The sequence below is a fragment of the Rhinatrema bivittatum genome, chromosome 1 (assembly GCF_901001135.1).
Source record: "Rhinatrema bivittatum chromosome 1, aRhiBiv1.1, whole genome shotgun sequence".
NCBI lineage: Eukaryota > Metazoa > Chordata > Amphibia > Gymnophiona > Rhinatrematidae > Rhinatrema > Rhinatrema bivittatum.
The window spans coordinates 395455347-395478930 of NC_042615.1; the positions used below are offsets into that span (position 1 = coordinate 395455347).

General features: G+C 42.2%; 1 protein-coding gene across 1 annotated transcript in view; it reads right to left on the minus strand.

Moving 5' to 3' along the window:
* Positions 1–14807, minus strand: part of PSD3 (pleckstrin and Sec7 domain containing 3) — a 1257010-nt gene extending 1242203 nt beyond the window's left edge. The window contains exon 1 of the mRNA XM_029601790.1: positions 14720–14807. Coding sequence (XP_029457650.1) covers positions 14720–14791 — 72 coding nt within the window. The 5' untranslated portion in view covers positions 14792–14807. The remainder of the gene's footprint in view (positions 1–14719) is intronic.
* Positions 14808–23584: the final 8777 nt, after the last annotated feature.

A 23584-nucleotide genomic window follows, 5' to 3' on the forward strand; every position in this document is an offset into this window, starting at 1 on the left:
CAGTTACCTCCTCTCCAATTTTTTGATGGTTTATTGATGACACAAAATCTGTAATCATAAAAACTGTGATGCATGTGTACTGAGTGCGCAACTAGCGGTATGCCCTCTGCTTTCCTGTTGATGGCACTTTTGTGTTCCATGATCCTTGTGTTTAACTGCCTGATGGTTTTCCCTACGTAAAGTTTATTACAGGGGCAAATGGCCACGCAGATAACACCAACACTCTTACAACTGGTTAAATGTTTGAGTCTAAAAGCCTTACCAGTAGTAGGAATGGTCAGAGACTTGACTTTTAGGTTAACCGAACAAACAGAATAATTTCCACAAGGACTATGTCCGATCAGATTATTATTAGTGGGTTTGGAAATAGGTAAAGCTGAAGGTGATAAGTATTCCTTAAGGTTTTTTTCTCTTTTATTAGTTACCATTATGTCTTTGGATTTGAAAGCAGGAAGAGTTTGTACTATGTGCCAATGTTTCTTAATAACTTTTGTAATGTCATGGGACAAACCAGTGAAAGTAAGAGGACAAAACCTTTTCAATTTTTGCTGGTTGTTTATTGGGTTTCAATAATAGTGTGCGTTGCTGCTCTAGAGAAGCAGTTATCAACCCAAGTTGATGGGTAACCTCTTTCTATAAATCTAGTCATGTCACACGATCGCTGTCTGAATGTGTCGTCTTCTGTGCAGAGTCGTCTTAAGCGGAGAAACTGACTATAGGGAAGGTTGCGTATTAATGATTTGTTGTGACAACTATTGTACGCTAAGGGTTTATTCCTGTCGGTAGGTTTACGGTAGATGTCAGTCAAAAAGCCAGTGGGTGTATTTGTAATGAGTATATCTAGGAATGATACCTTATTTCTATCATACTCCATTTTAAACTTCAAGTTGATATCTAGGCTAAGCCAATCCTTAAACTGCAACAATGACAACTCACTACCCTGCCAAATTAAAAAAACCTCAACTATGTAGCCTAAATAAATTATGTAGCCTAGATATCAACTTGAAGTTTAAAATGGAGTATGATAGAAATAAAGTATCATTCCTACAAATACACCCACTGGCTTTTTGACTGGCATCTACCGTAAACCTACCGACAGGAATAAACCCTTAGCGTACAATAGTTGTCACAACAAATCATTAATACGCAACCTTCCCTATAGTCAGTTTCTCCGCTTAAGACGACTCTGCACAGAAGACGGCACATTCAGACAGCGATCGTGTGACATGAAGACTAGATTTATAGAAAGAGGTTACCCATCAACTTGGGTTGATAACTGCTTCTCTAGAGCAGCAAAGCAGCAACGCACACTATTATTGAAACCCAATAAACAACCAGCAAAAATTGAAAAGGTTTTGTCCTCTTACTTTCACTGGTTTGTCCCATGACATTACAAAAGTTATTAAGAAACATTGGCACATAGTACAAACTCTTCCTGCTTTCAAATCCAAAGACATAATGGTAACTAATAAAAGAGAAAAAAACCTTAAGGAATACTTATCACCTTCAGCTTTACCTTTTTCCAAACCCACTAATAATAATCTGATCGGACATAGTCCTTGTGGAAATTGTTCTGTTTGCTCGGTTAATCTAAAAGTCAAGTCTCTGACCATTCCTACTACTGGTAAGGCTTTTAGACTCAAACATTTAACCAGTTGTAAGAGTGTTGGTGTTATCTGCGTGGCCATTTGCCCCTGTAATAAACTTTACGTAGGGAAAACCATCAGGCAGTTAAACACAAGGATCATGGAACACAAAAGTGCCATCAACAGGAAAGCAGAGGGTATACCGCTAGTTGCGCACTCAGTACACATGCATCACAGTTTTTATGATTACAGATTTTGTGTCATCAATAAACCATCAAAAAATTGGAGAGGAGGTAACTGACAATTTTTTTACTGCGTTTGGAACAGTATATCTTTGATTTTAAAACTGTTTCCCCTTGGTTTGAATGGAGATACTGATTTGGGTGTGTATCTATAGACAATTTAGAGTATTCACTTAGCATTTTTTGTTATTTTATCATTTTTATTATTCATCTTTCTTATATATGTTTGTTATTTTGTTCTATTTATTTTTTAAGGTCTGAAATAATCATGTTGTGGATGGTCATAGACAAGTTCATATTTACAACCATATGACACTTTTCCACCTCAAAATAGATGGGTTTTTTAGTATGAATCTGTGGTTCAGAAAAAAGATCGGGTGATCCAAAGCTCTATATAGATAGTTATTACCGTCTAGGTCCGACTATACAAAGTTTTTAAACAAATTTTTAAAAATAATTTGTTAAATCAATTTTTATTGGGATAATTATTCTACAAATAGTGGTCAATCTGTATATTTAATAGATAAGACTCACAATGTAGTATTTGATACATATGCATATCACTCAGTCTCGCGAGATTTGGTGCGGTACAAGGAGGTATAAAATCACTTGCTAGACTGTCCGGTTCAATTCTTGCGAGTATCCATGTTGAGCGTTCATTAGGTGAGTTCCTTCTCAGTTTTTCTCTTCGAGTAAACTAGTATTGAAAGTCAGAATTGCATCCTCACCAATCTGTGATGTGATTTTTGTACTCTGGGTCAATAGAACGCCGTTTTTTGGCGCCATATTCACAATGCCGGCAACTGAGTCTAGGTACAGTAGGTTCTAAGCACTTATGGTTTCATACTAATCACAAACCCACTAAAGCACATTGATTTTATTTTATGCTTTGATTGTAAGATTAGCTGTCATATTTTTTTATGCTGAATTACCACCAGTTGAGTATTTCTGGTTATCGGTTTTTGTTTTGCTTTGCATATTTTTAATAAACAATGGAGATTACAGTCGTTGATAAGTGTAATTGACATATACAGTTAGCGTTGTGCTTACACCATCTCGCTGAGACATTCTCTCCATTACTAAATTGACATTACTGACAAACTCACCAGATTTGAAGAATTCATTGAAAAACCCTCGGGTTTACCTTTTTTGTTTAAGGGCTGACATTGACCATATGTGCTTTATCACATTTTTAAAATAAATCGGCAGTGACAGCATATTTTATGTTTCAATCATACTGGTATAGATTTACTGATATTCAGATGCCGATATTTGGCGCCAAATTTGTGAAGTCTGATTCCACAAATAGTGACCAATGGAGTTTAGGTACAGTAGGTCCTAAGTATAAGTGCAATTGACACATACAGTTTGTGCTGACACAATCTCCTTGAGGCATTCTCTAAATCTACACTACTGTCAATAGAGTAAGCTACGGCAGTATTCTAACCCACTTGATTTGAAGAATATATTGCAAAACCCTCGGGTTTATATTCTTTGTTTAAGGGCTGACATTGACCATATGTGACTTACTACAATTTTTAAATTGTGGATCTATTAATATTCAGACACAGATATTTGGCGCCAAATTTGTGTAGTCTGATTTCACGAATAGTGAACGGTTTCACATTCACCATCCTTGAGTCTATTCAAGTATTTACCAATTCAGCAGTTAAAAATTCACTGGTTTAAATTTAAATTAATTTAGAAAAAGTTCTCTCACAGACAATCATCTAGCACATTGTTACACATTTATTTCTTATCACTTTTTGAATTTATATAATATTTACATTTTTAAACCCCTGTTTCAAAAGGACCTCATTTGAACATAATTTCCGAGAAATCTGCTGTGTAATCATCGTTGTCTTCATTACATGTTAACTTTGATGTTTTTAAGCCAAATTGATTGGCTTGTAAGGTACTTATTTTATTCCTACATATTTTTAACCAAGTTTTAGTACCATCCACACACCTTTTATCTAAACCTGAATACACAATTTTTTTCATTCTATATTTATTATTTTTATTTTTTAAATATACTTTTTATTTTTCTTCCTCCATATTTCAATTTTTAGTTTTTTACCTTGTCTATACGTGCACACCCTGTGTTCATATCTCAAATTCAAGTGTATGCTTTTGTAATTAGTACACACATGCAATTATGACATTTATATATTTGTGACGTAATATTTGTCAAACTGATTATTAAAAATTAATATAATCATATATATCGATATCGACACTGATGCATTTTATTTGATCAATTCATTTAATATATTATGTTTTTATGTGTGTTTTATATGATTGGTTATTTTTATTTACATAATTTATTTAGGCTTGATGTACATTTTATTTGTTGTCTCAATTTTATATGTATGTGTGTTTATTTGTTTTTATATTAGCCCCTGAGGCAGCTCTTTTGAGCTAAACTCGGCCAGAGTCGGGCAAGCTTCAATAAATACCTTGTTTTACACCGATCCATCTACGTGTTTCCTGGGAAGACACTAAGGAAATCTAATTGGCCTTACAGAACTTTATGTTCTGCAAATGATCTTTTACTGCTCATTCCTTCACTGCGACACAATCAACTGGTCAACACTCAGCTCAGTGATGAAGAATGCCCGTGATCAACAATGTGGAATTCATTGCCTAATGATGTACATTATATTACAAATATGATGTGATATCTCAGATCGAATGTAGGTATATAAAAAATAATAAATAAATATCAGAAACAATTAAAGGCACATTTATTTCAAGAAGCTTATAAAAAACAGTCTGTTAGGTTTGAAATGGTAAAATTTGCACATTTTATATGATTTATAACATTTTTATCTAGTATTTTATTTATAAATGTAAATGTTATATTTTTGTGAAGTTTGTTTTATTACATGCTTTATGTACAATTGGAAACCACTTTGTACAATACATTTGTTTAAGCGGTATATTAAAATTTACAAATAAAATGTCATGGTTTCAACTGCCATTCAGCCTCCCTGTTCCCCGATCCAGACTGCAATGACACATCCCAGTAGAGACCTCCAGTGAGCTCTGTTCTGAACTACCCAAGCTATTTCTTCACTGGCCACCTGACAGCCTTTGGTGCAGCCTCCTCTCCACCAGGGGTCCTCAGAAAGCTGCATCTTCAGCTTTGCCAAGCTCCGCCCTGCCAGAACCTAGATGCCGTTTCATGGCGTCACCCTTGGCTCTCTGATCTGGCCACTCTTGCTTTGTTCTATGCCTTGTGTCCTCCAGGCCTTTCTGTATCTTGATCCTTTCTCTGTGGCCTACTCAGGCCTTACCTTTCCCTAGTGGTCTCTTTCTTAACAATCTTCAGTTCTTATCTGTTGCTGCCTTTGGGCCTCAGTATTGTGTATTGTCCTTGTCTATCCCTACCTTTATCTAAGTCCTGCCCCTAATCTGGTCTAATTGGGTCTGCCCAGTCCAGGCCCCAGCATCCATTCCCTGCTTTGCCCAAGCTTGTGTCCATATCCATCCTTCAGCCTGTTCCAGTATCCTGCACTTATATCCAGATCTCAGCTTCCAGTCTGTCTTTGCCCAATACATCCAGCCTGGGTCTGCCCTGCCTTGTCAAGCTTATCCAGCTTGTCCAGTTAAGGCCCACTGGCTCCCAAAACCCAACCTGCAGGGGAGGTGATTGGCTAGAAAGATGACCAGCCCAGCTTTAATCATGATGTTCAGCCAACCTAGCCAAGTCCTGCTGGCCCCCAAAACCCAGAGGCTCAACCTGCGTGGGGACGGGGTTGACCAGGCACAAGATAATCTCAGCTCCCACCCTGTGGTCCTGCCCTGTTCGGATGCTTCTAGACCCCAGCCCTCATGACAAATTAAATATTACAATATAGCATTTAACTTTCAAAAGGGAGACTATGATAAAATGAGGAAAATAGGAAAAAAAAGGAGTAACTACAAAAGGTTAAAAATTTACATCAGGGATGGTTATTGTTCCTAGACAACTTTCTAGAAGAAAAGTCCATAAACCATTATTAAGTTGGACTTGGGGAATTTCACTGCTTATCCCTGGAATAAGCAGCATGGAATCTAGCAACCTTTAGGGATCTTGACAGGTATTTGTGATCTGGATTGGCCACTGGGCTCTATGGACATTTGGTCTGACCCAATATGGCAAATCTTATAATCTTATGTACCATCTCGGAAGCCCAGGCTATATGTATTCCACACATTAAAAAGAGGTGGAAGGAAAGCCAAATAACTGCCGGCATGGTTAAAAAACGAGGTGAGAGGCTATTCTAGCCAAAAGAACATCTTTGAAAAAATGGAAAACAGAATCCAAAACAAAGAAAACAGGAAACAGCATAAGCACTAGCAAATCAGATGCAAAGCATTGATAAGAAAGGCAAAGAGAATTTGAAATGAAACTTGATGTGGAAGCAAAAACTCAGGAAGTTTTCAGCTATATTTTAAGTAAAAAACCTGTGCGGGAGTCATTTGCACCATTAGATAATTGAGAGGTAAGAGAGGCACTAAAAGGTAGATTATTAGATTTTAAGAGCTACGCACAGGTGTCCATGTGCACACGGTTGCCAGTGAGCGCACAGACACACTGATTTCATAACATGCACTTGTAAAAGCGCGCATGATTTTATATCAGCATGCATGTGCACACATGTAGAGGGATTTTAGTAGATGCGCGCGGCGACGCATTAAGCCCTATTTCCCAGTTCGCCCCAATAATGGAGCGGACTTCCTAACCCGCCTCCATTTTACTCTACTAGCTCCGACCCCTAAAACCCCACTGACTACCCTAGATCTCTAATACTTATCCGCAAGTTACGCTGGCCGTCAGATTCCGGGGCAAGCCTGTGTGGGACTGAGCCTTAATGGCACTGTCCTGGCCCGCCCACACCCCACCCCTTTTTCTTAAACACTTCTAATGCATGTATCAGGAGATACGCGCCTGGCTGCAGGCCTCTTAAAATCTCAGCCACGCCTAGGGCTTTTAAAATTTGCCCTGAAGGGAGAACAAGGTCATAGCAGAGAGATTAAATGAATTTTTTGCTTCAGTCTGTACAGAGGGAGATGTAAAGCAGAAATGATATTTATTTAAAGGTGATGATTCAGAGGAACTGAAGCAAATCTCAGTGAACCTGGAAGACGTAATAGAGAAAACTGACAAACTAAACGGTAGCAATTTACCTGGATCAGATGATATACATCCCAGAGAGCTGTTTTGAAAACAGGTTCCAGGGGTGATCCAAGAAACTTCAGACTGTTGAGTCCGATGTCAATAGCAGGAAAAAATGGTTGAAACTATTATAAAGAAAAAAATTACTGAATATATAGATAGCCATAGTTTAATGGGAAAAAGCCAACATGGATTTAGCCAGGGGAAAGCTTGCCTCACCAATCTGTATCATGTTTTTGAAGGCATGAACAAACATGTGGATAAAGAAGAGCCAGCTGAAATAGTATATCTGGATTTGTCGAAAGCGTCTGCAAAATACCTCAGAGACTTTTGTGGAAATTGAAAAGTCATGAGATAAGAGGCAATGCTCTATTGTGAATTGCAAACTGGTTAAAACAGGGGTAATTAAACTTTTGCAGTGCGGACCTCATTTCACTCATGCAACTGGTTGGAGCTCCCTCAAAATGGGTTAATAAGAACATAAGATATGCTATACTGGGTCAGACCAAGAGTCCATATTTTATGGGGAAAAGAGGAAGCTGCAGCCCCTGAGCTGCCTTGAAAGTGGAGGAGGAAGGCACTGCCACTGCTTCATTCCATGTGTTGCATCAGAGAGAGTGAATTGGCAGTACTGCAGCAGCATTCTTCTTTGGCCCCACAAGCAATGTGGGAAGCACCCTGCACGCTAAATCAGGAAGGGTTGATGGTACTCTGGTACAATTGTGAACACAAATTTTATATATGTTCAAATAATCATAGGAGATATACTGTATCAAATATGTATTCAAAAAAAACAATATACGTGTCAAGTAAATGTCACTATGTCTTACAACTTTTTTTTTTTAAACATGAAAGCACTATCATCATACAATAAAAATCACAAACATACACCCCTAACAGCTCCCACTAATTCACATACCTTTCACTCATACACATCCTCAACACATTCATAAAATACAATGATACTAATGTGGAAAACCATCTATTAATAATTGGCATTTTAACAGAAAATTTTAAACAAAAAACATTTTTTGAAAGGCTTCAAAGATGGCGTATTCTAAAGCTTCAATGTAGTTGCATACAGTTATGCAAACAACTACAAAGCCATGTCTTGAAAGTATTTGTTGCGCCAACTTTTCAATGTTTATATTGTTTCCCCCAATTGTTTTTGCATCTTGTATCTTTCAACCTTGTCCAACAAGAGACCCTGGTTTCACTCATACTGAGCTTCCTCGGGGAATAACACTCTATATTAAAAATTATTTCAATCAAAACAAACTACCTCCTCTGTGGCTTCACAAAGAATCTCCTTTTTACCGGCAGAGCATTCAAAATCATTATTTCAAATACACATGGTTTATCTCCTGAAAGCTAACATCTTTTCAGCATTAAAAATACTGCCAAGCTCTACTCCAATCCCTCTCTTGAACTGAAACACAGATGTCAATTTGTGCAAAATTAGTGTTAACATTTGTGAAATTACTTTCATCAAGTATTGATGTTAAAGGTTAGTTGAGAGCATCATGTAAACCACATGGTTATTTTTTTTTGATTGCTCTGTACAACTGTACAGATAGCACACCCCAAAAGCAAGCCTGACAGCACAAATATATTAAACACTATTCTCCAATCCAAAAAAAAAAAAACAAACCAGGAAAAGTGTGCCATGTTTTCACAAATACTTTTTACCCCCTGATCCCTTGTGGTTATCAAAGGTAAAATCAGAAGTTTGCAGATCAGGTGTCAGCACAGACCAGGTTGGGAACATTACTTCATCTACAGACTCTTGAAGAGAAGGCCAAGCTACATCCAGATCTCAGTCAACTCACTACAGTACGAAAAGCAACAAGAAGGAGCTGTATCCTGCTCTCAGCTTCTAGAAAAAGATGACAAAGCTTTTGTCTAGGAGTCCCCAAATCTTGTCTTATAGGGCCACAAACTGCTCATGTTTTCAGTATTTCCACTACAAAAATACATGAGAGATTTGCATAAATATCTTTCCTATGCATATTAACTGTGCAAATTCTGAATACTAGAACTGGATTGCACACCTTGAGAACCAGATTTGGAAACCATTGCCGTAATCAGTTTCACAACCAGTCCTGGTTCATCCAACATGCAAATTCACCTAACAGCAAGACTTCAGCATACACATGAAAATAGAACTCATGAAAATTAATTGGAGATAAACTGAATACTGGAACGTCCCTGCAAGCACCAGCAGATGAGTTCACATCCCTAAGAATATGGGAGAAAAAAAGTTAAATTAAAAAAAAAAATTTTTTTTTATTTTTTTTTAAAAGGGCCCCACATGACAGTCAAAAGACAAATAGTAAGTGCTGAGAGCAATGTACGACAGAGGAAAACATTCAACAGGATTCAAAGTATTAAATCTGCAGTGTGACTACATTACTATAGTGCTAGAATGCATACACAGCGCTGTACAGTCAGGACACGCAGACAAGACAAATAGGAAGTTCTGAGAGCTTTGTGTGGGTCTGGGTACCACAATAACAGTCTATGACAGCAGATAACAACCAAAATGTACATTTAGTCTGCTCAGCAGATGTTTAGGGTTGTATCACAAAAAAATGGTTAAACAAAGCCATGCTCAGGCAGAACTAGTTTTAAGATTTAGAAGCTACCTCAAAAAGGTAGATTTTTAGGCAAGATTAGAGTGGCATCCTGTTTAACAGTTTAAGTTATCTATGGGGCTCCCAGTTTCATGGTATTTCTCAAGACTGTCAGTACTTTTAGGTTATGCTGAGCCTGCAGTATTTTAAAATCTTCACTGTATAGCAGCTCAAGGTATGCCAGTGTTTACTATGAGCATAACTAGCTACACCTTAACAAATAAGCAACTGCATGCTATATCCTCATGGGTTAAAAACTCTCTCAAGCATACTAATTATAAAGTGGAATGGCTCAAGGTGCTACATAATGGCAGCCTAAAACAGTCCTAAAATTTGGCAAACATTACTGTGGTACTCCATAACCACGTGTGGAAGAAAATATTAATTAGTATGTCAAAGAATTTGTTTTAACAGACTTTGACTGCTCCTGCAAATATGGTACAGGCATTATTTCAGAAACCCAGCCTTTGAGTCTCACAAAAGAGAAGTATTACGAAAGGACTTGCTATAAAAAAAAAAAAAAAAAAAAAAAAAAAAAAAAAAAAAAAGAGTACAGTATTTTGTTCAGCACTAATCCCCAAGGGACAGCCAGCACCACCGACCTGAAGAACGTAAACACTTTAGCACGGTGCACCCAAAGGTGAACCACATGCACATCACAATCTGTACTTATGTATTTATACTCCTTAAAGAATTTGTTTCTAGGACACCAAATAAAGTTATTAACAGGACAAATACAGCAGTCTTTCAAGCCTTCTTTGCCTTCAGCAAGTAGGGGAAAAAAAGCAGTTATACTGCCACAGACCTGGTCACACTTAAATAGCTTCCGTTCTCTATGCAAAACCAGTTAAACTAGTACAGTCCGAAGATCTTACATGACATAACTGCTAGGAAAACAGAAGTCCCTATGTTTATTCAGTAGGCATTAGTTCTCTTAAGAAAACACTGATCTAAACCTCATGGTTTTTTTCATCTTTGTGTCCAACATTAGTCAGCAGCACTAGAGGAAAAAATTCTTAAATTCGATTGGCACTTAAATGCAGAGCCATTTAAGATCCCAATTTCTCTGATTTCTTTTTAATTCCCAAGGCAATATTAGTGTTTGTGGTTTCTGAACGCTCCTCCTCTGTAACCACTGTCAAAATGTGTATGCAAGTCTCTCTGGGATGCAGCTGTGCTGATCCCCATCAGAACCACAACCAGGCATTGCACCAAGGCAAGGAAAGCATGAAGACAGCATGAGCAGCCAAAGAGTGAGCACAAGAAAGGCGGGGGATGCTTAAAAACAGTGACACAGCAGTAACAAAAAAGGTACACACCTTTTATTATAAAAAGGTATATTGATACAAAATAAATACATTAGGATAAAGATGAGACCCAAAGGAAGACTAAAAGAGGAAGCATAAGAGCCAAGTAAGCAAGCTGATGTTTTGAAGACTGAAAAGTATTACTGCTGTTTCAAGGCTAGTAAATTGCTGGGATGTAGAGTTCTCATTCTGAATCTGGCCCCGTAGGATTTACCTGCAACAGTGAGGACCATAGTATGCTTATAAAACAATACTTTTTTTTTTTATTTTATGATAAATTTTCTGCTGCTGTTTAGCTTGTGCTAATGTTATTACAGAGCTTGTTTATATCATTTGAACCTTATTTTCTGAAATTACATTCTCCTTTTTACAAGTTCTATGACTGCACTAATTCACATCTGTACAGTCTATTCTTAATAGACCTTACTAATGTAGTAATCGAGGGAGTGGAGTTGATAACAAGGGCCCACCTCATGGGGAGGGATTTTCCTAAAGATATACAGTGACTCAGACTTCTTTGAGGGAATCAAGGGACGTGTTGCTGACTTCTTCCCAAGGAGCTGGAAAATAAGGTGAGATTAATTTCCCTCTCCAGGTGGAGTGCAGGCAAAAAATCTCCTTGTCCTGAGGGTAAAGGAGTTGGTGTTATGAGTGGAGGAATAGCCTAATTGTCAAGAGCAGGAGACTGTGAACCAGGGAAGCCAAGGATCAATCAAATCTCACTTTCATTTCTTGTGAACATGGGCAAGTCGCTTCACCCTCCACTACCTTACGTACAAAACTTGTACACCCTCTGGGGATAGGAAAATACCTACAGTACTTGAATGTTATCAGTTCTGAAGTGCCATGAAAGGCAGAATGAAAAAAAAAATGTAGATACATCTGCATCCAAAGCTCTGTATCCATTCGAGATTGTATGATAGGGGAACCAGTCCAAGGAGCTGCACACTGCAGGGGTTCCAGGGAGTGTCTGTGAAGACAACACAAGATCTTGCTCTTGAAGTCTTGGGAGGCAAAAGAGGCCACCAGGGGCTTAGAAGCTCTACTACTACAATTTTTGTAAATGTTTGAGTGATTGTACAATCTGATTTTTGTTCCCATTTTAGTATATTGATTTTTTTTAACTCCTACCATTTTGAACACCACTTAGTGCCATCTAGAACTAAAGCAACTTTGTAAGGACTCAGCAGTGCTGAAACTGATCCCTTAAAATAAAGAGAGAGAGACCCTAAAGAAAGGGGATTACACATGTAATGCACTGAATGATGAAACTGATTGCATGGAAAACGTGGCAGAAAGATACAGAAATAGTCCCCACTGATTGGGCGCCACTAGCCCAATTAAAAAAAAAAAAAAGTACTACCAAGCGCACTTCAATATGTTGCCTATACACAATTATACACCTTAGGAATTCCAGATGGAAGATTTGGCACAATATAGGTACGAAGAAGAGCATTAGCAGTAAATGAGAGCGTAAGATCATACCCAACATACACTGGCTTACTAGGGAGATTCAATCCTGTTACACTATATGCAAATACTGACCCATTTGGAGACCTGTTCAAGCCCTGATAAGGCCCACTTGGTTTTCATCTGCCAATTTGTACTTGCAACTGTGCTTACTCCATCTGTGTTCTGCCCCCTCCCTCGCAAGGGGAACCTTATTTGCACGTGTCCCCTGCATGTTTGAATTCTCCCATTGTTTTGGCACCTATCACCTTCGCTCTAAGGTGATTCCAAGTATCTAACAGCCTCACTGAAAAAGTATTTTCTCACATTCCTTTTCAGTTTCCCTCTTTCAGCTTCATATGATGTCCCCTTGTCCTAGAGTCTCACATTCTATAGAAAAAGCCATCTTCCTGTACCTTATAAAAACCTGCTAGATATCTGAATCGATCATCTTCCCTTTCCCTTCTTACTTCCAGAGAGTAATCTTTCCATGAAAGTACCTGCCATGCACCATTTTGGCAGCCCTACTTTGAACTAGCTTGACCTTATCATTAGCTTACAAAAGTATTCTCCAGAACTCAACACAGTACACCAGAAAAAAGACTGCACCAGCGATATTTCAGTTATAAGGTCATGTGGTTATAGAGTCCTTGCTCTTAAGTAGTTAATAATTTAGGTTGGAGGACATGAAGCTAAGTAGCTTTGTTCAAAGTAAGAAATTAGAACCAGGTTTCAATGCTCTGTCCTACAACTATTCTACCACTCTTAATAGCCCTTTGCATCACATTTTGTTTCTCCCCATATAAACTCTGATTTTTTAAAAGCATTTAAATGCTTAAAACTGGGTTTTACACATGTAAAAGACTTTACTCATATAAATAGGCTTTTGAAAATTGCTACTATAGAATGTTACATTTACACTTGTAACTCCTTTTAAAATTACCTCCAATAATGAGTAATAATCATTCAAAATAAGCATCATCATCATGCAGTATAGCAAAGGATAAAACTTCTGACTGTGCAGACACACACACATTTCTTACTTGTGAATGAGAATGTTCTGATTGTGGGCTTTAGAAGCAAATAGATAAAACTTGAGAGAGAACTACCTACCTTCATACCTGACTCTAGCCTGCATCCTACCTAGCATCTTACTACGAGTATCATAAAACATTTAAAAATTAAATAAAGAACATCTATAATACTGAAACTTTCTTCTGCTTTGGCCTCTGTTGGAAACAGGATGCTGGGCTTGATGAACCCTTGGTCTGACCCAGCATGGCAATTTCTTATGTTCTTATACAGGCACAACTATACACAGCAGGAATGTGTCACCTGCAGCATTAATGCACTCCGCCAATACCACACATTAAAGTCAAAGCAGCATCAGAAAGGACAATTGGCATACATGTTACAGATATCATTTGCTATCAGATTACAACAGCCACTAATGCATCACTACTATCAAAGGCATCACTGTTAGATTATAAAAATAAACCCAAATGATTTTTTAAACCTTCTCACTGATATTACCTTTGATGTTAGTTCCTGGAAAACTAGCATTTAGCATAAACCAAGCCAGCCATATATGTATAGAAACATTTTGGATAGTATCTCAGAAAATAAAAATGCAGGAAAAAGCAGAACAGCAATAAATAATCATAATCAAGCATACACCCACCGATCAATAAATATAATAAGAAACAAAACAGAGCTTTCAAATAGGCTACAAACCACTGATGGGGGGAGGGGCGTTCGAGTGGAGGGAGAAAGCAATTATACAGCTAAACTGAAAAGATGTGCACTGTAAGGTGAAAAGGCACAAGAAATGGAGATGGGGAGCACTGTACTGACATACAATATCATTGCCAAGCCAGCACTTCCTCCCCTTGCCCCCACCACCAGTACTGCTGATGTGCGTTTGAAACAGATTTTCAGCACATGGACAGTACAAACCTCCAGGGTGTCTCTCAAATGCTAACTGAAGGGCACTGTAAGATTAAATGGAGAGAGGCCTGAAGTTTATCGCTGCTGCTAGAAATTGTACACGTCAACAATCTACGAGCCACCGGATGAAGAAGGAAAGTTATTTTCTTTCACCAGGTGAGTCAGAGCCCAAATAAAACATGTGCTTGCTATTCCACCTCTTACTGCCAGGTACTCTCTAGAAATCGGGAATTCATCCTATATAAACCCATCGCCGATGCATTCATTATAACAATAGTCCACATTTGGAGGAAAATAATACAAATTTTCAGTGCTTTAGAAAATGTTCACTGTTAATGTTTAACGTTCATAAACAACATTACACAAATGTATTTCTATTACGTTTACCTACGAGAAATTGTTTATGCGTCTCCGATCTGGACAAAACACATAAGAGAATGGCCTGCGTAGGTGGCTGGAACATAAAGAAACAAAATGCTTCCCAGAAACTGATGTGGGATGTAGCGCGCAATTAATAACTGGCCTTGACCTACCAATGATCAAGCTAAATAAACAAATTAATTAATTAAGAGCAGCTGGGTGCCGCTTCCCAGCGCTCATTCATCAACAAGCCTTACCGGCTCCAGCATTGGGCTTCTTGCAGCCGCTTTAAAAAAAGAGCCAGCCGACAATGCTGCTGCTGCTGCTGCCGGCGCCCGAGCCGCCGATTTAGTGATTTTGTCGCTGGATCGGGTGACTTATAAGCTCGATGAAGATTTGAGAATTGCGAATGCGACAGGAAGTTAATTAGCGATTTTAACAATAAAGCTACAAATCTAGCGACTTTCTCACAGCTCTAAAATTGCCATCGGGTTCCCTACTTACAGAGTATGTCTGGAAGCAAAGTACAAGAACGTGAGATCTTCTGTGACTTAAGCGCCAGCGAGGGAGCTCTCCCGTGCCTTCAGCATTGTGTTAGCTAGCTCCTCCTCCTCCCGCTACCTCAGCACCATAGGGAATCTAATGACGTCACAAGAAAAAAGAACCAATCACACCTAGCAAAGAAAAAAGACTGTAGGCGCTGCAACTTTATTGTCATCCTATGCTGTAACAGATGGACAGCCGCAGAAAGGAATGCAAGACAAGGAGAGAGCTATGTTTTAAGAACATAAGAAGTTGCCATACTGGGTCAGAACAAGGGTCCATCAAGCCCAGCATCTTGTCTCCAACAATGGCCAATCCAGACCACAAGTACCTGGAAAGTACCCAAACATTAAGTAGATCCCATACTAGTAAAGCCAGTAATAACAGTGGCTATTCCCTAAGTCAATTTAACTAATAGCAGTTTATGGACTACTCTCCCAGGAACTTATCCAAACCTTTTTTTAAACCCAGCTACACTAACTGCACTAACCACATCCTCTGGCAACAAATTCCAGAGCTTACTTGTGCACTGAATGAAAAGAAGTTAAGGGGGCGCAGGCTAGTCTTGCGCCGCCGACATTAACATTAGAAGTGGAATGCCTCAGGGATCTGTACTTGGACCAGTGCTTTTTATTATATTTATAAATGATCTGGAAAGGGGTACGACGAGTGAGGTAATCAAATTTGTGGATGACACAAAATTAAGCAGAGTAGTTAAATCTCAAGGGGATTGTGATGAATTGCAAGAGGATCTTGTGAGACTGGAAGATTGGGCTTCCAAATGGCAGATGAAATTTAACGTGGACAAGTGTAAAGTGATGCATATAGGGGAAAAATAACCCTTGCTGTAGTTATACAATGTTAGGTTCTATCTTAGGATTTACCACCCAGGAAAAAGATCTAGGTGTCATAGTGGATAATACATTGAATCGTTGGCCAGTGTGCTGTGGCGATCCCTCTGGCTGGGGCTGTGCATCACAGGGTACGAGTGGTTCCTGCTGGAGGTGGTACAAAAGTCTCAATGCCATGTTCCGGGGGCAGGAGGAAAGCCCCGCTGCCCAGACAGCGGGCTAGAGATCAGTGCTCGGTTCTTACTTCCTGCCCTGCCCCTTGGCCTAGCCAGGTTTTTGCTCCCAGTCCTCCGGTGAGGGCAGAGTCCACGAAGGTCCACCGACCAGGTCTTAAGGGCAAATGTTCCTCTAGGATGCCGGCCGTGGCGTTGTCTCATCCTACAACTACCAGCAGCCTGCGGTGGCCTAGCCAGCGAGTCACAGTTTTCTTTGGCATATGGCGTGGGGGGAGTTTTCTCCGGTGCCCCTGTTGCTGAGGCACAAGCTTCCTTCCCTGGTACCCATCCTGGATTGGGGGTCACTCTGCCTGCAGCAGGTCAGGGTCAATCGGGCTGGAGGGGTTTTGGAGGTTGGCCACTGTGGTATGGGGATGAGTCTTTCAGAAGTTCTTTTCTGCCTAGTGCATTTTCAACAGTTTTCAGGCATGGGGTAGGAAGGGGGATGGTGTTTCAGCAGCTGTCCAGGTTGCTTCATCCAGGAAGTGGGCGGCACGAGGTGCTAAGGGTTCAGAGCTTCGGGGTAGTGGGGTGGGCGGAATTTCTTCTCTTCCAGATACGATGGATGCAGTTTTCCTTGGTACGTCACAGCAGGAGGCGTGGAGAGAAAAGGCTTACCCACAAGACAAGGATGGATGGGATAGGAGATGGTCACCTTCCATGGCGCACCCAGCTGAGGTCTTGGGTGACTGTCTTGCAGGTTCAGGCACAGGTAAGCATGGGCGGGAGGCTGAGAAAGGGTTGCAGATTCGGGGCAAAAGGAAGAAGAGAGCTCGTTCTCCCAATTCTTCTTCTTCGAGTTCTTCGTTGTTCCCTTCGTCCGCCTCTACGGAGTCAGGGCCGTCTTACCGCACTATTTTAGCGGAGGGTCCTGTTGTGACCGTCGCTGCTCGAAGCCCTCACTCCGCCCTCTTTACCTCTGTGGCGACTCCCTCCGGGTCTGATGGATGCTTTGCTGCCGTGGAGTCTTCTTGCCGCCTCCCTCCGGCGTCCCTGGACCGGCATGACGCTGCGGATCCGCCATGTTCCTGATGACATAGGGCGCGCGCGCTCCGGTTGATGTACCAGCATGGGTGCGAACCTCGGGGCATCCCCCTGGATGACGTCATCCGCTTCCAATATAAAAGGTCTCAGTATTTGCTAACGTATCGAGTTAGCAAGGGATTCATCCATGCTACTCTGCCTCCTCGGACTTACCAGGGGTACCCGCTCCTCGGGGGCCTCACTCTCTTTTCTTTATTTCAGATTGCAGATAGGAACCGGTACTCACTCCTCGAGGGCCCATGTTCTTGAATACTCTGAAGATTCTCTACTGCCTGGAAGCTATTGCAGATACAGACAACTGTGAGTAGAAGATGGAGCCCGGCTGGGCTAGTATTCCTCAGGGCGCTGGAACAGTGGCTTCTCTGGTAGCAGTGCTGTAGGAAGAAGAACTGAGAAAATGAGTACACTGAGATATTCACAGAGTCCCTGGTATGGAGAAGCCCCGAGATAGGGAGAGCTGGCCCTCGAGAAACGAATACCACATCCCTGGGCACAGAGACTCATTGGCAAGTACTCACACAGCAGTACTCCGTGGATGATGGCACTGGTGCAGGAATGGAGGCAGGCCCTCGAGGAGTGAGTACCTGGTTCCAGGGAAACAGCTCTGAGGAGAGGATGGTAATAGTACTCACAGATGGTATCTGTAGCGAATTCTTCCAAGTAGAAGAGGAGATGGACACAGGCAGCGAGTCAGGGAACATGGGCCCTCGAGGAGCAAGTACCAGTTCCTGATAGCGACCTGAAAGAAGCAGAGAGGCCCCCGAGGAGCGGGTACCTCGTTAACAGCAAAGAGTCCAAATAGACGTTGGAGGCAGAGTAGCAGGGTACGAAGAGCGAATCCCATCCGTAGGAATTTCTTGCTAACTCAAAGGCTAGCAATAAAACATAGGCTTAAATATCTGGTTAGCATGACGTCATCACAGGGGGACGCCCCTGAGGTTCACGCCATAGAGGAAATAAGAATGAGGGCCGCGCAGCGCACACGCCCTAAGGTACCTGAGGAGCATGGCGGGAGGCAGCACCCAAGCCGGTCCGGAGATGCCGGAGAGGACGGCGGGCAGACGCCGCGGCAGCCAGACATCCACAGGGAGCAGGAGGAGTCACAGAAAAAGAAAGGTAGGCGGAGTGAAGCCGTCGGGCAACAGAGGCCTGCTGTTTTAGGCTCTCTTCTGGTACACGCTGATGGAACACCGTTGACCGCTTTCCAATTTACTAAAGTTTTGAAGTTGGTCGTGCAGGGTTTAGGATGGGATATGGATTATACTCATTCCTTCCGCATTGGAGCAGCTACTTCAACTGCGGAATGGGGGTTGTCGGAGCAGGCGATCGGATCTATTGGATGGTGGAGATCGAAAGTCTTTGCTTCGTATGTGAGGAGTTGAGCATTTGGGAGAAAGACCAAAACTGTTATAAGATTTTAATGGTTTTTTCTTCTTTTGCAGAGTCGTGCAGGTCCCTAGTGTTCGGGAATGTGCTTGGGTCGTGGGCCATTCCTTTGTTCACTGGGCTCAGTGCAGGGCCGTGCAGCGACCTTACGGGGATCACCTCATCTTGGATGCCAAGAGCTGGACACTCAAATGGTTTAGCATTAGGGGAATGAAATGGGCAGATTTGTTATCCTTCTTGCAGGAATGTGTTCAAGACTGGGGTGTTCCGCAAACTTTTCTCATTCATTTAGGGGATAATGATATTGGGGGTTGTTCCTGCAGAGAGATGGTAGCGAGGGTTAGAAAGTACTTTGTGTCCATCATGAATGGGATGCCCAATATGCGGGTAGGATGATCCGATATCATTGTTAGGCTTCATTATAAGAGCGAACCCCTGTGGAGGAAGGGAGTTTTAAAAAAAAATGAATAGACAGATAGGTAAGTGGGGTTATAAAGCAAGGGGGTTTTTGGGTGAGACATGAGTGGTCCTGGGATGTCTCAGAGGGTCTATTTCTGGACAATGGAGTGCACCTTTCTGATGTGGGCATAGATTTGTTTAACAACACCTTGCAGGAAGGATTGGAACAATTCCTAAGTAAACCATAAGAGGCCGCAGTGGGGGAACAAGGGCAACCAAGGTTGTCCTTGTTTTGTGGCGGAAAACCAGAGCCCAAAGTTGTTAAGTGTTATTATTGTATTGTAAAGGGGCATTGGGGGGGGGGGGAGAATTTTGTGTAGTTTGGGGCTGCTACATGAGATGGCCAATGAGCAAGGGGGGGGGGCGATGCTCAAGAGGCAGGGTAACATAAGGGGAGGAAATTGCTTAGCCCTACCACTGGGGCGTGGTGGTAGGTGCCTTGTGATGGAGGAGGTGGGGTGGGTTGTGTTTTTTCAGGATTGTGTATTAAAATTGATAGGGCTCGGGTTCAGTGAAGGAAATAAACTGCAGCCTTTTGTTAACCATGGAAATTGTATTATCATTTGTGCAGAAGGGGGGTAGCAGGGAGCGAGACATGTGACTTGCCTCTCTACGTTATTTTCTCTGATTTGTTTTAAATGTGCTACGTACTACGTACTAACTTCATGGAGTGCCCCTACTCCCTCTATTATCAGAAAGAGAGTAAATAACCGATCTCTACCTCTCATGATTTTATAGACCTCTATCATATCCCCCTCTCCCAGCCATCTCTTCTCCAAACTGAACAGCCCTATCCTCTTTACCCTTTCCTCATAGGAGAGCCATTCCAGTCCCTTTATCATTTTGGTCATCCTTCCCTGAACCTTCTCCAGTACAATTATATCTTTTTTGAGATGTGGTGACCAGAATTGTACACAGTATTCAAGGTGCAGTCTCACCATGGAGTGATATAGAGGCATTATGACATTTTTCGTGTTATACACCATTCTATTCTTAATAATTCATAACATTCTGTTTGCTTTTTTGACTGCAGCTGCAGACTGAGCCAACTATTTCAATGTATTATCCACTATTATGCCTAGATCTTTTTCTTGGGTGGCAGCTCCTAATATGGAACCTAACATTGTGTAACTATAGCAAGGGTTATTTTTCCCTATATGCATCACCTTGCACTTGTCCACTTTAAACTTTATCTGCCATTTGGACGCTTTATCTTACAGTCTCCCAAGTAGGGGTGCCAACTGTCCAGATTTTCTCTGTGCTGTACAGAAATTAGGGGGACTGTCTGGATGCCAGGAAGGAGGTTGAAATGTCCATAAATTGTCCAGATTATAGCCCTCCAAGTGCATCTGGATGGGGGGGTCTACCCAGCATCTCTCTCTTCCAGGCTAGCGTGCATCCTCCTGCCAGTGTCGGCTCCTCTTCAGTCGTTCCTACACAGCTGTTTGCACTGCATGGGGTTCTATAAATACAGAGCCCCACGCGGTTCAAATAGCTAACGTTTGATCTTCACACCACAGGAGAAACAAGAGACGCCAGCTGCAGATCAGTTGCTCTTGGCTAAAGAGGTATTTGGTGAGGGTCTGTCTGTTTCCTGCCTGTGTCAGATGGAGATGAGGTATTCTGTTAGGGTGTAGTTTCTGTGTTGGGGCCTATTGCAGCATGGCTTGTTCTGTTATTCCTAACAGGATGTGTATTGGTGTTTTTGGGTCTGCTGTAATAGTTGCAGTGTTATCTTTTCATAGATTGAATTGTTACTAATTGAGTGTTGGCAGTTAGTGCCTTTTTTTGTATGGTTTACTATATTGTAATTGTAATTTAGTTTACTCATGGCTTTGAGTGCCAAGCCCAACCCACACTTTGTGCATGTTACAATAGGCCTAATGCTATATGAGTTCCAAGTGTCTTAATTTTTTGCAGGGTTTTCTGGTTGGCACCACAGCAGTGCATGTAATATAGTAAACATTTGGTAATATTTTTACTTCAGAAGATATACTTTGAATGTACTTTAGCATGTAAAATATTATTACAAGTGCACAATTTTTAATTGTGTGTGTGGAGGGTGGGGCTGGGGCTGGGACTGGGACAAGGCAGTAAGGTTTTCCTAGGGTGCCTGATACCCTAGCTGCACTGACTGTACTAGCTCTATGTGAGAAAGCAGAATTCCATCTGGAGTTGTGCTGTTGTAGACCAGGCTCTCCTTAGTTCTGATGCATATAATCTTGGCCAGGGCTTAATTTTTCTTTTCTTAATCCCTTGAGGAAGCTGGAAGTATGGATCTTGTCTGGTACTCCTCCTCCCCAGGAGTAGATAGGCACTGTTTCCCATTCAGTGAACCTCCAGATCTGATCAGGTATGCCATGGAAAAGTCACCATTGCCTGATGCTCTGATCGAGGGAACTACCTAGGCTCTGCTCTCAGCACCTTAAGAACATATGAACATAAGAAATTGCCGTACTGGGACAGACCAAGGGTCCATCCAGCCCAGCATCCTGTTTCCAACAGTGGCTAATCCAGACTACAAGTATCTGGCACATATCCAAACACTAAGTAGATCCCATGATACTGATGCCAGTAAGAATAGGTGCTGTTCCCTAAGTAAACTTGATTAATAGCAGTTAATGGACTTCTCCAAGAACTTATCCAAACCTTTTTTAAACCCAGCTACACCAACTGCAATAACTACATCCTCTGGCAATAAATTCCAGAGCTTAATTCTGCTCTGAGTGAAAAAGAATTTTCTCTGATTAGTTTTAAATGTGCTAATTGCTAACATCATGGAGTGCCCCCTAGTCCTTCTATTATCCGGAAGAGTAAATAACTGATTCACATCTACACATTCTAGACCTCTCATGATCTTAGAGACTTCTATCATATGTTCACTCAGTCATCTCTTCTCCAGGCTGAACAGCCCTAACCTCTTTATCCTTTTCTCTTTAGGGGAGCCCTTCCATCCCCTTTATCATTTTGGTCGCCCTTCTCTGTACCTTCTCCAGTGCAACTATATCTTTTTTGAGATGCAGTGACCAGAATTGTACACAGTACACAAGGTGCAGTCTCATCATGGAGCGATACAGAGGCTGTTATGAACTCTGCCCGCAGGTTTCCCCGCGAGCAGGCTCCGCTGACTCACCCATGCTGTGTCTCCAGCCGACGCGGCAGGACACCGCCGTCGGCCTTCCCATGCGGCCGGAGTCGTGGTTTGAAGTTCCTCTTGCGGCCCGGAGGCTGCCTGTGCTTCTTCCGGTCTCCGCGGTCTGACCCGCGGCCTTCTTCGGGGCTGGGACCGCCCCCGACGCTGTTTACATCTTCGCGGCTGGAGTTGCCCCTAGGGCCCCCTGCAGCGGCTGGAGCCGCTGCCGACGTTGGAGCCTGTGCCCAGGCTCAGTCCTGCTTCTTCACACGCTGTGCGTCGGTGCAGGCCGCTGTCCACGGTCCTGCACAGCTTCCTGCTCTGTCCTAGGCGGGCGGCCGCGTCTTCTTTCAACATTTAAAGGGCCAGACACAGGAAGTGTCTTGGCTCCACCTTTGTGACTGTTTCCTGCTTCAGCCCTATAAAGGGCTGCTTTGTCATTTGTTCCAGGCCTTGCATCATGATGACTTCCATCTGGAGGCTCCTGCCTGCCAGAGTTGTAAGGTCCTCTGTTTTCATGGAGCTCCTCGTCTCATCTGCCTTCTTCACGTCTTCGTTTTGGTGTCTTGCCTGAGGTCCCTGTCCATGTCCAGATGTCTCTCTATGGTTTCCTTGTCCTGATGTTCCTGCCTTCCTGGATGTCCTGTCCCATGTCTTCGTTGGATACTCCTGAGCCTTCATGTCCTGTCTGGCTGCGTTTCCGGATGATGTCGTGCCCGGGGACGGTGCAGCCTGCAGGAGGGATTTGTCCCTGCGCTCTGGAGCCGTCTTGCCTGCCAGCCTTTGTGGAGTTCCGGGCGACTTATGGCTCCGTTGTCGAAGCTCTGCCTGGGTTGGACTTGTTCCTGTGCTGTCCCGCTCCCGTCGTGGTCCGTGACCAGCCTCTTGGGGCTGTGTAGGGCGCATAATGGGACAGGGTGGTCCATGACTCAGTCCCGCGGGTGGCCTGAGTAGGGCGCCCTGAGAGACAGTGCCAATGTCCATGCCTTGTGTTGCCTATGTGGATGTCAAGTGTCTTGTCATGGATGCCGTTGCATCAGCCATGTGTCTTCGCCAAGGATGCCGTTGCATCAGCCATGTGTTCTCGTCCATGGATGCCGTTGCATCAACCCCGAGTCTTCGTCCAAGGATGCCGTTGCATCAACCCTCTGTCTTTGTCTAGATGCCGTCGCATCACTCTTTATCATGTCTTCGTGCCAAGGCCGACTGCCCTCATCCTCAGGCCAGGCCTGCTGCTCCATGCTGCTCGCAGCAGATCCGAAAGG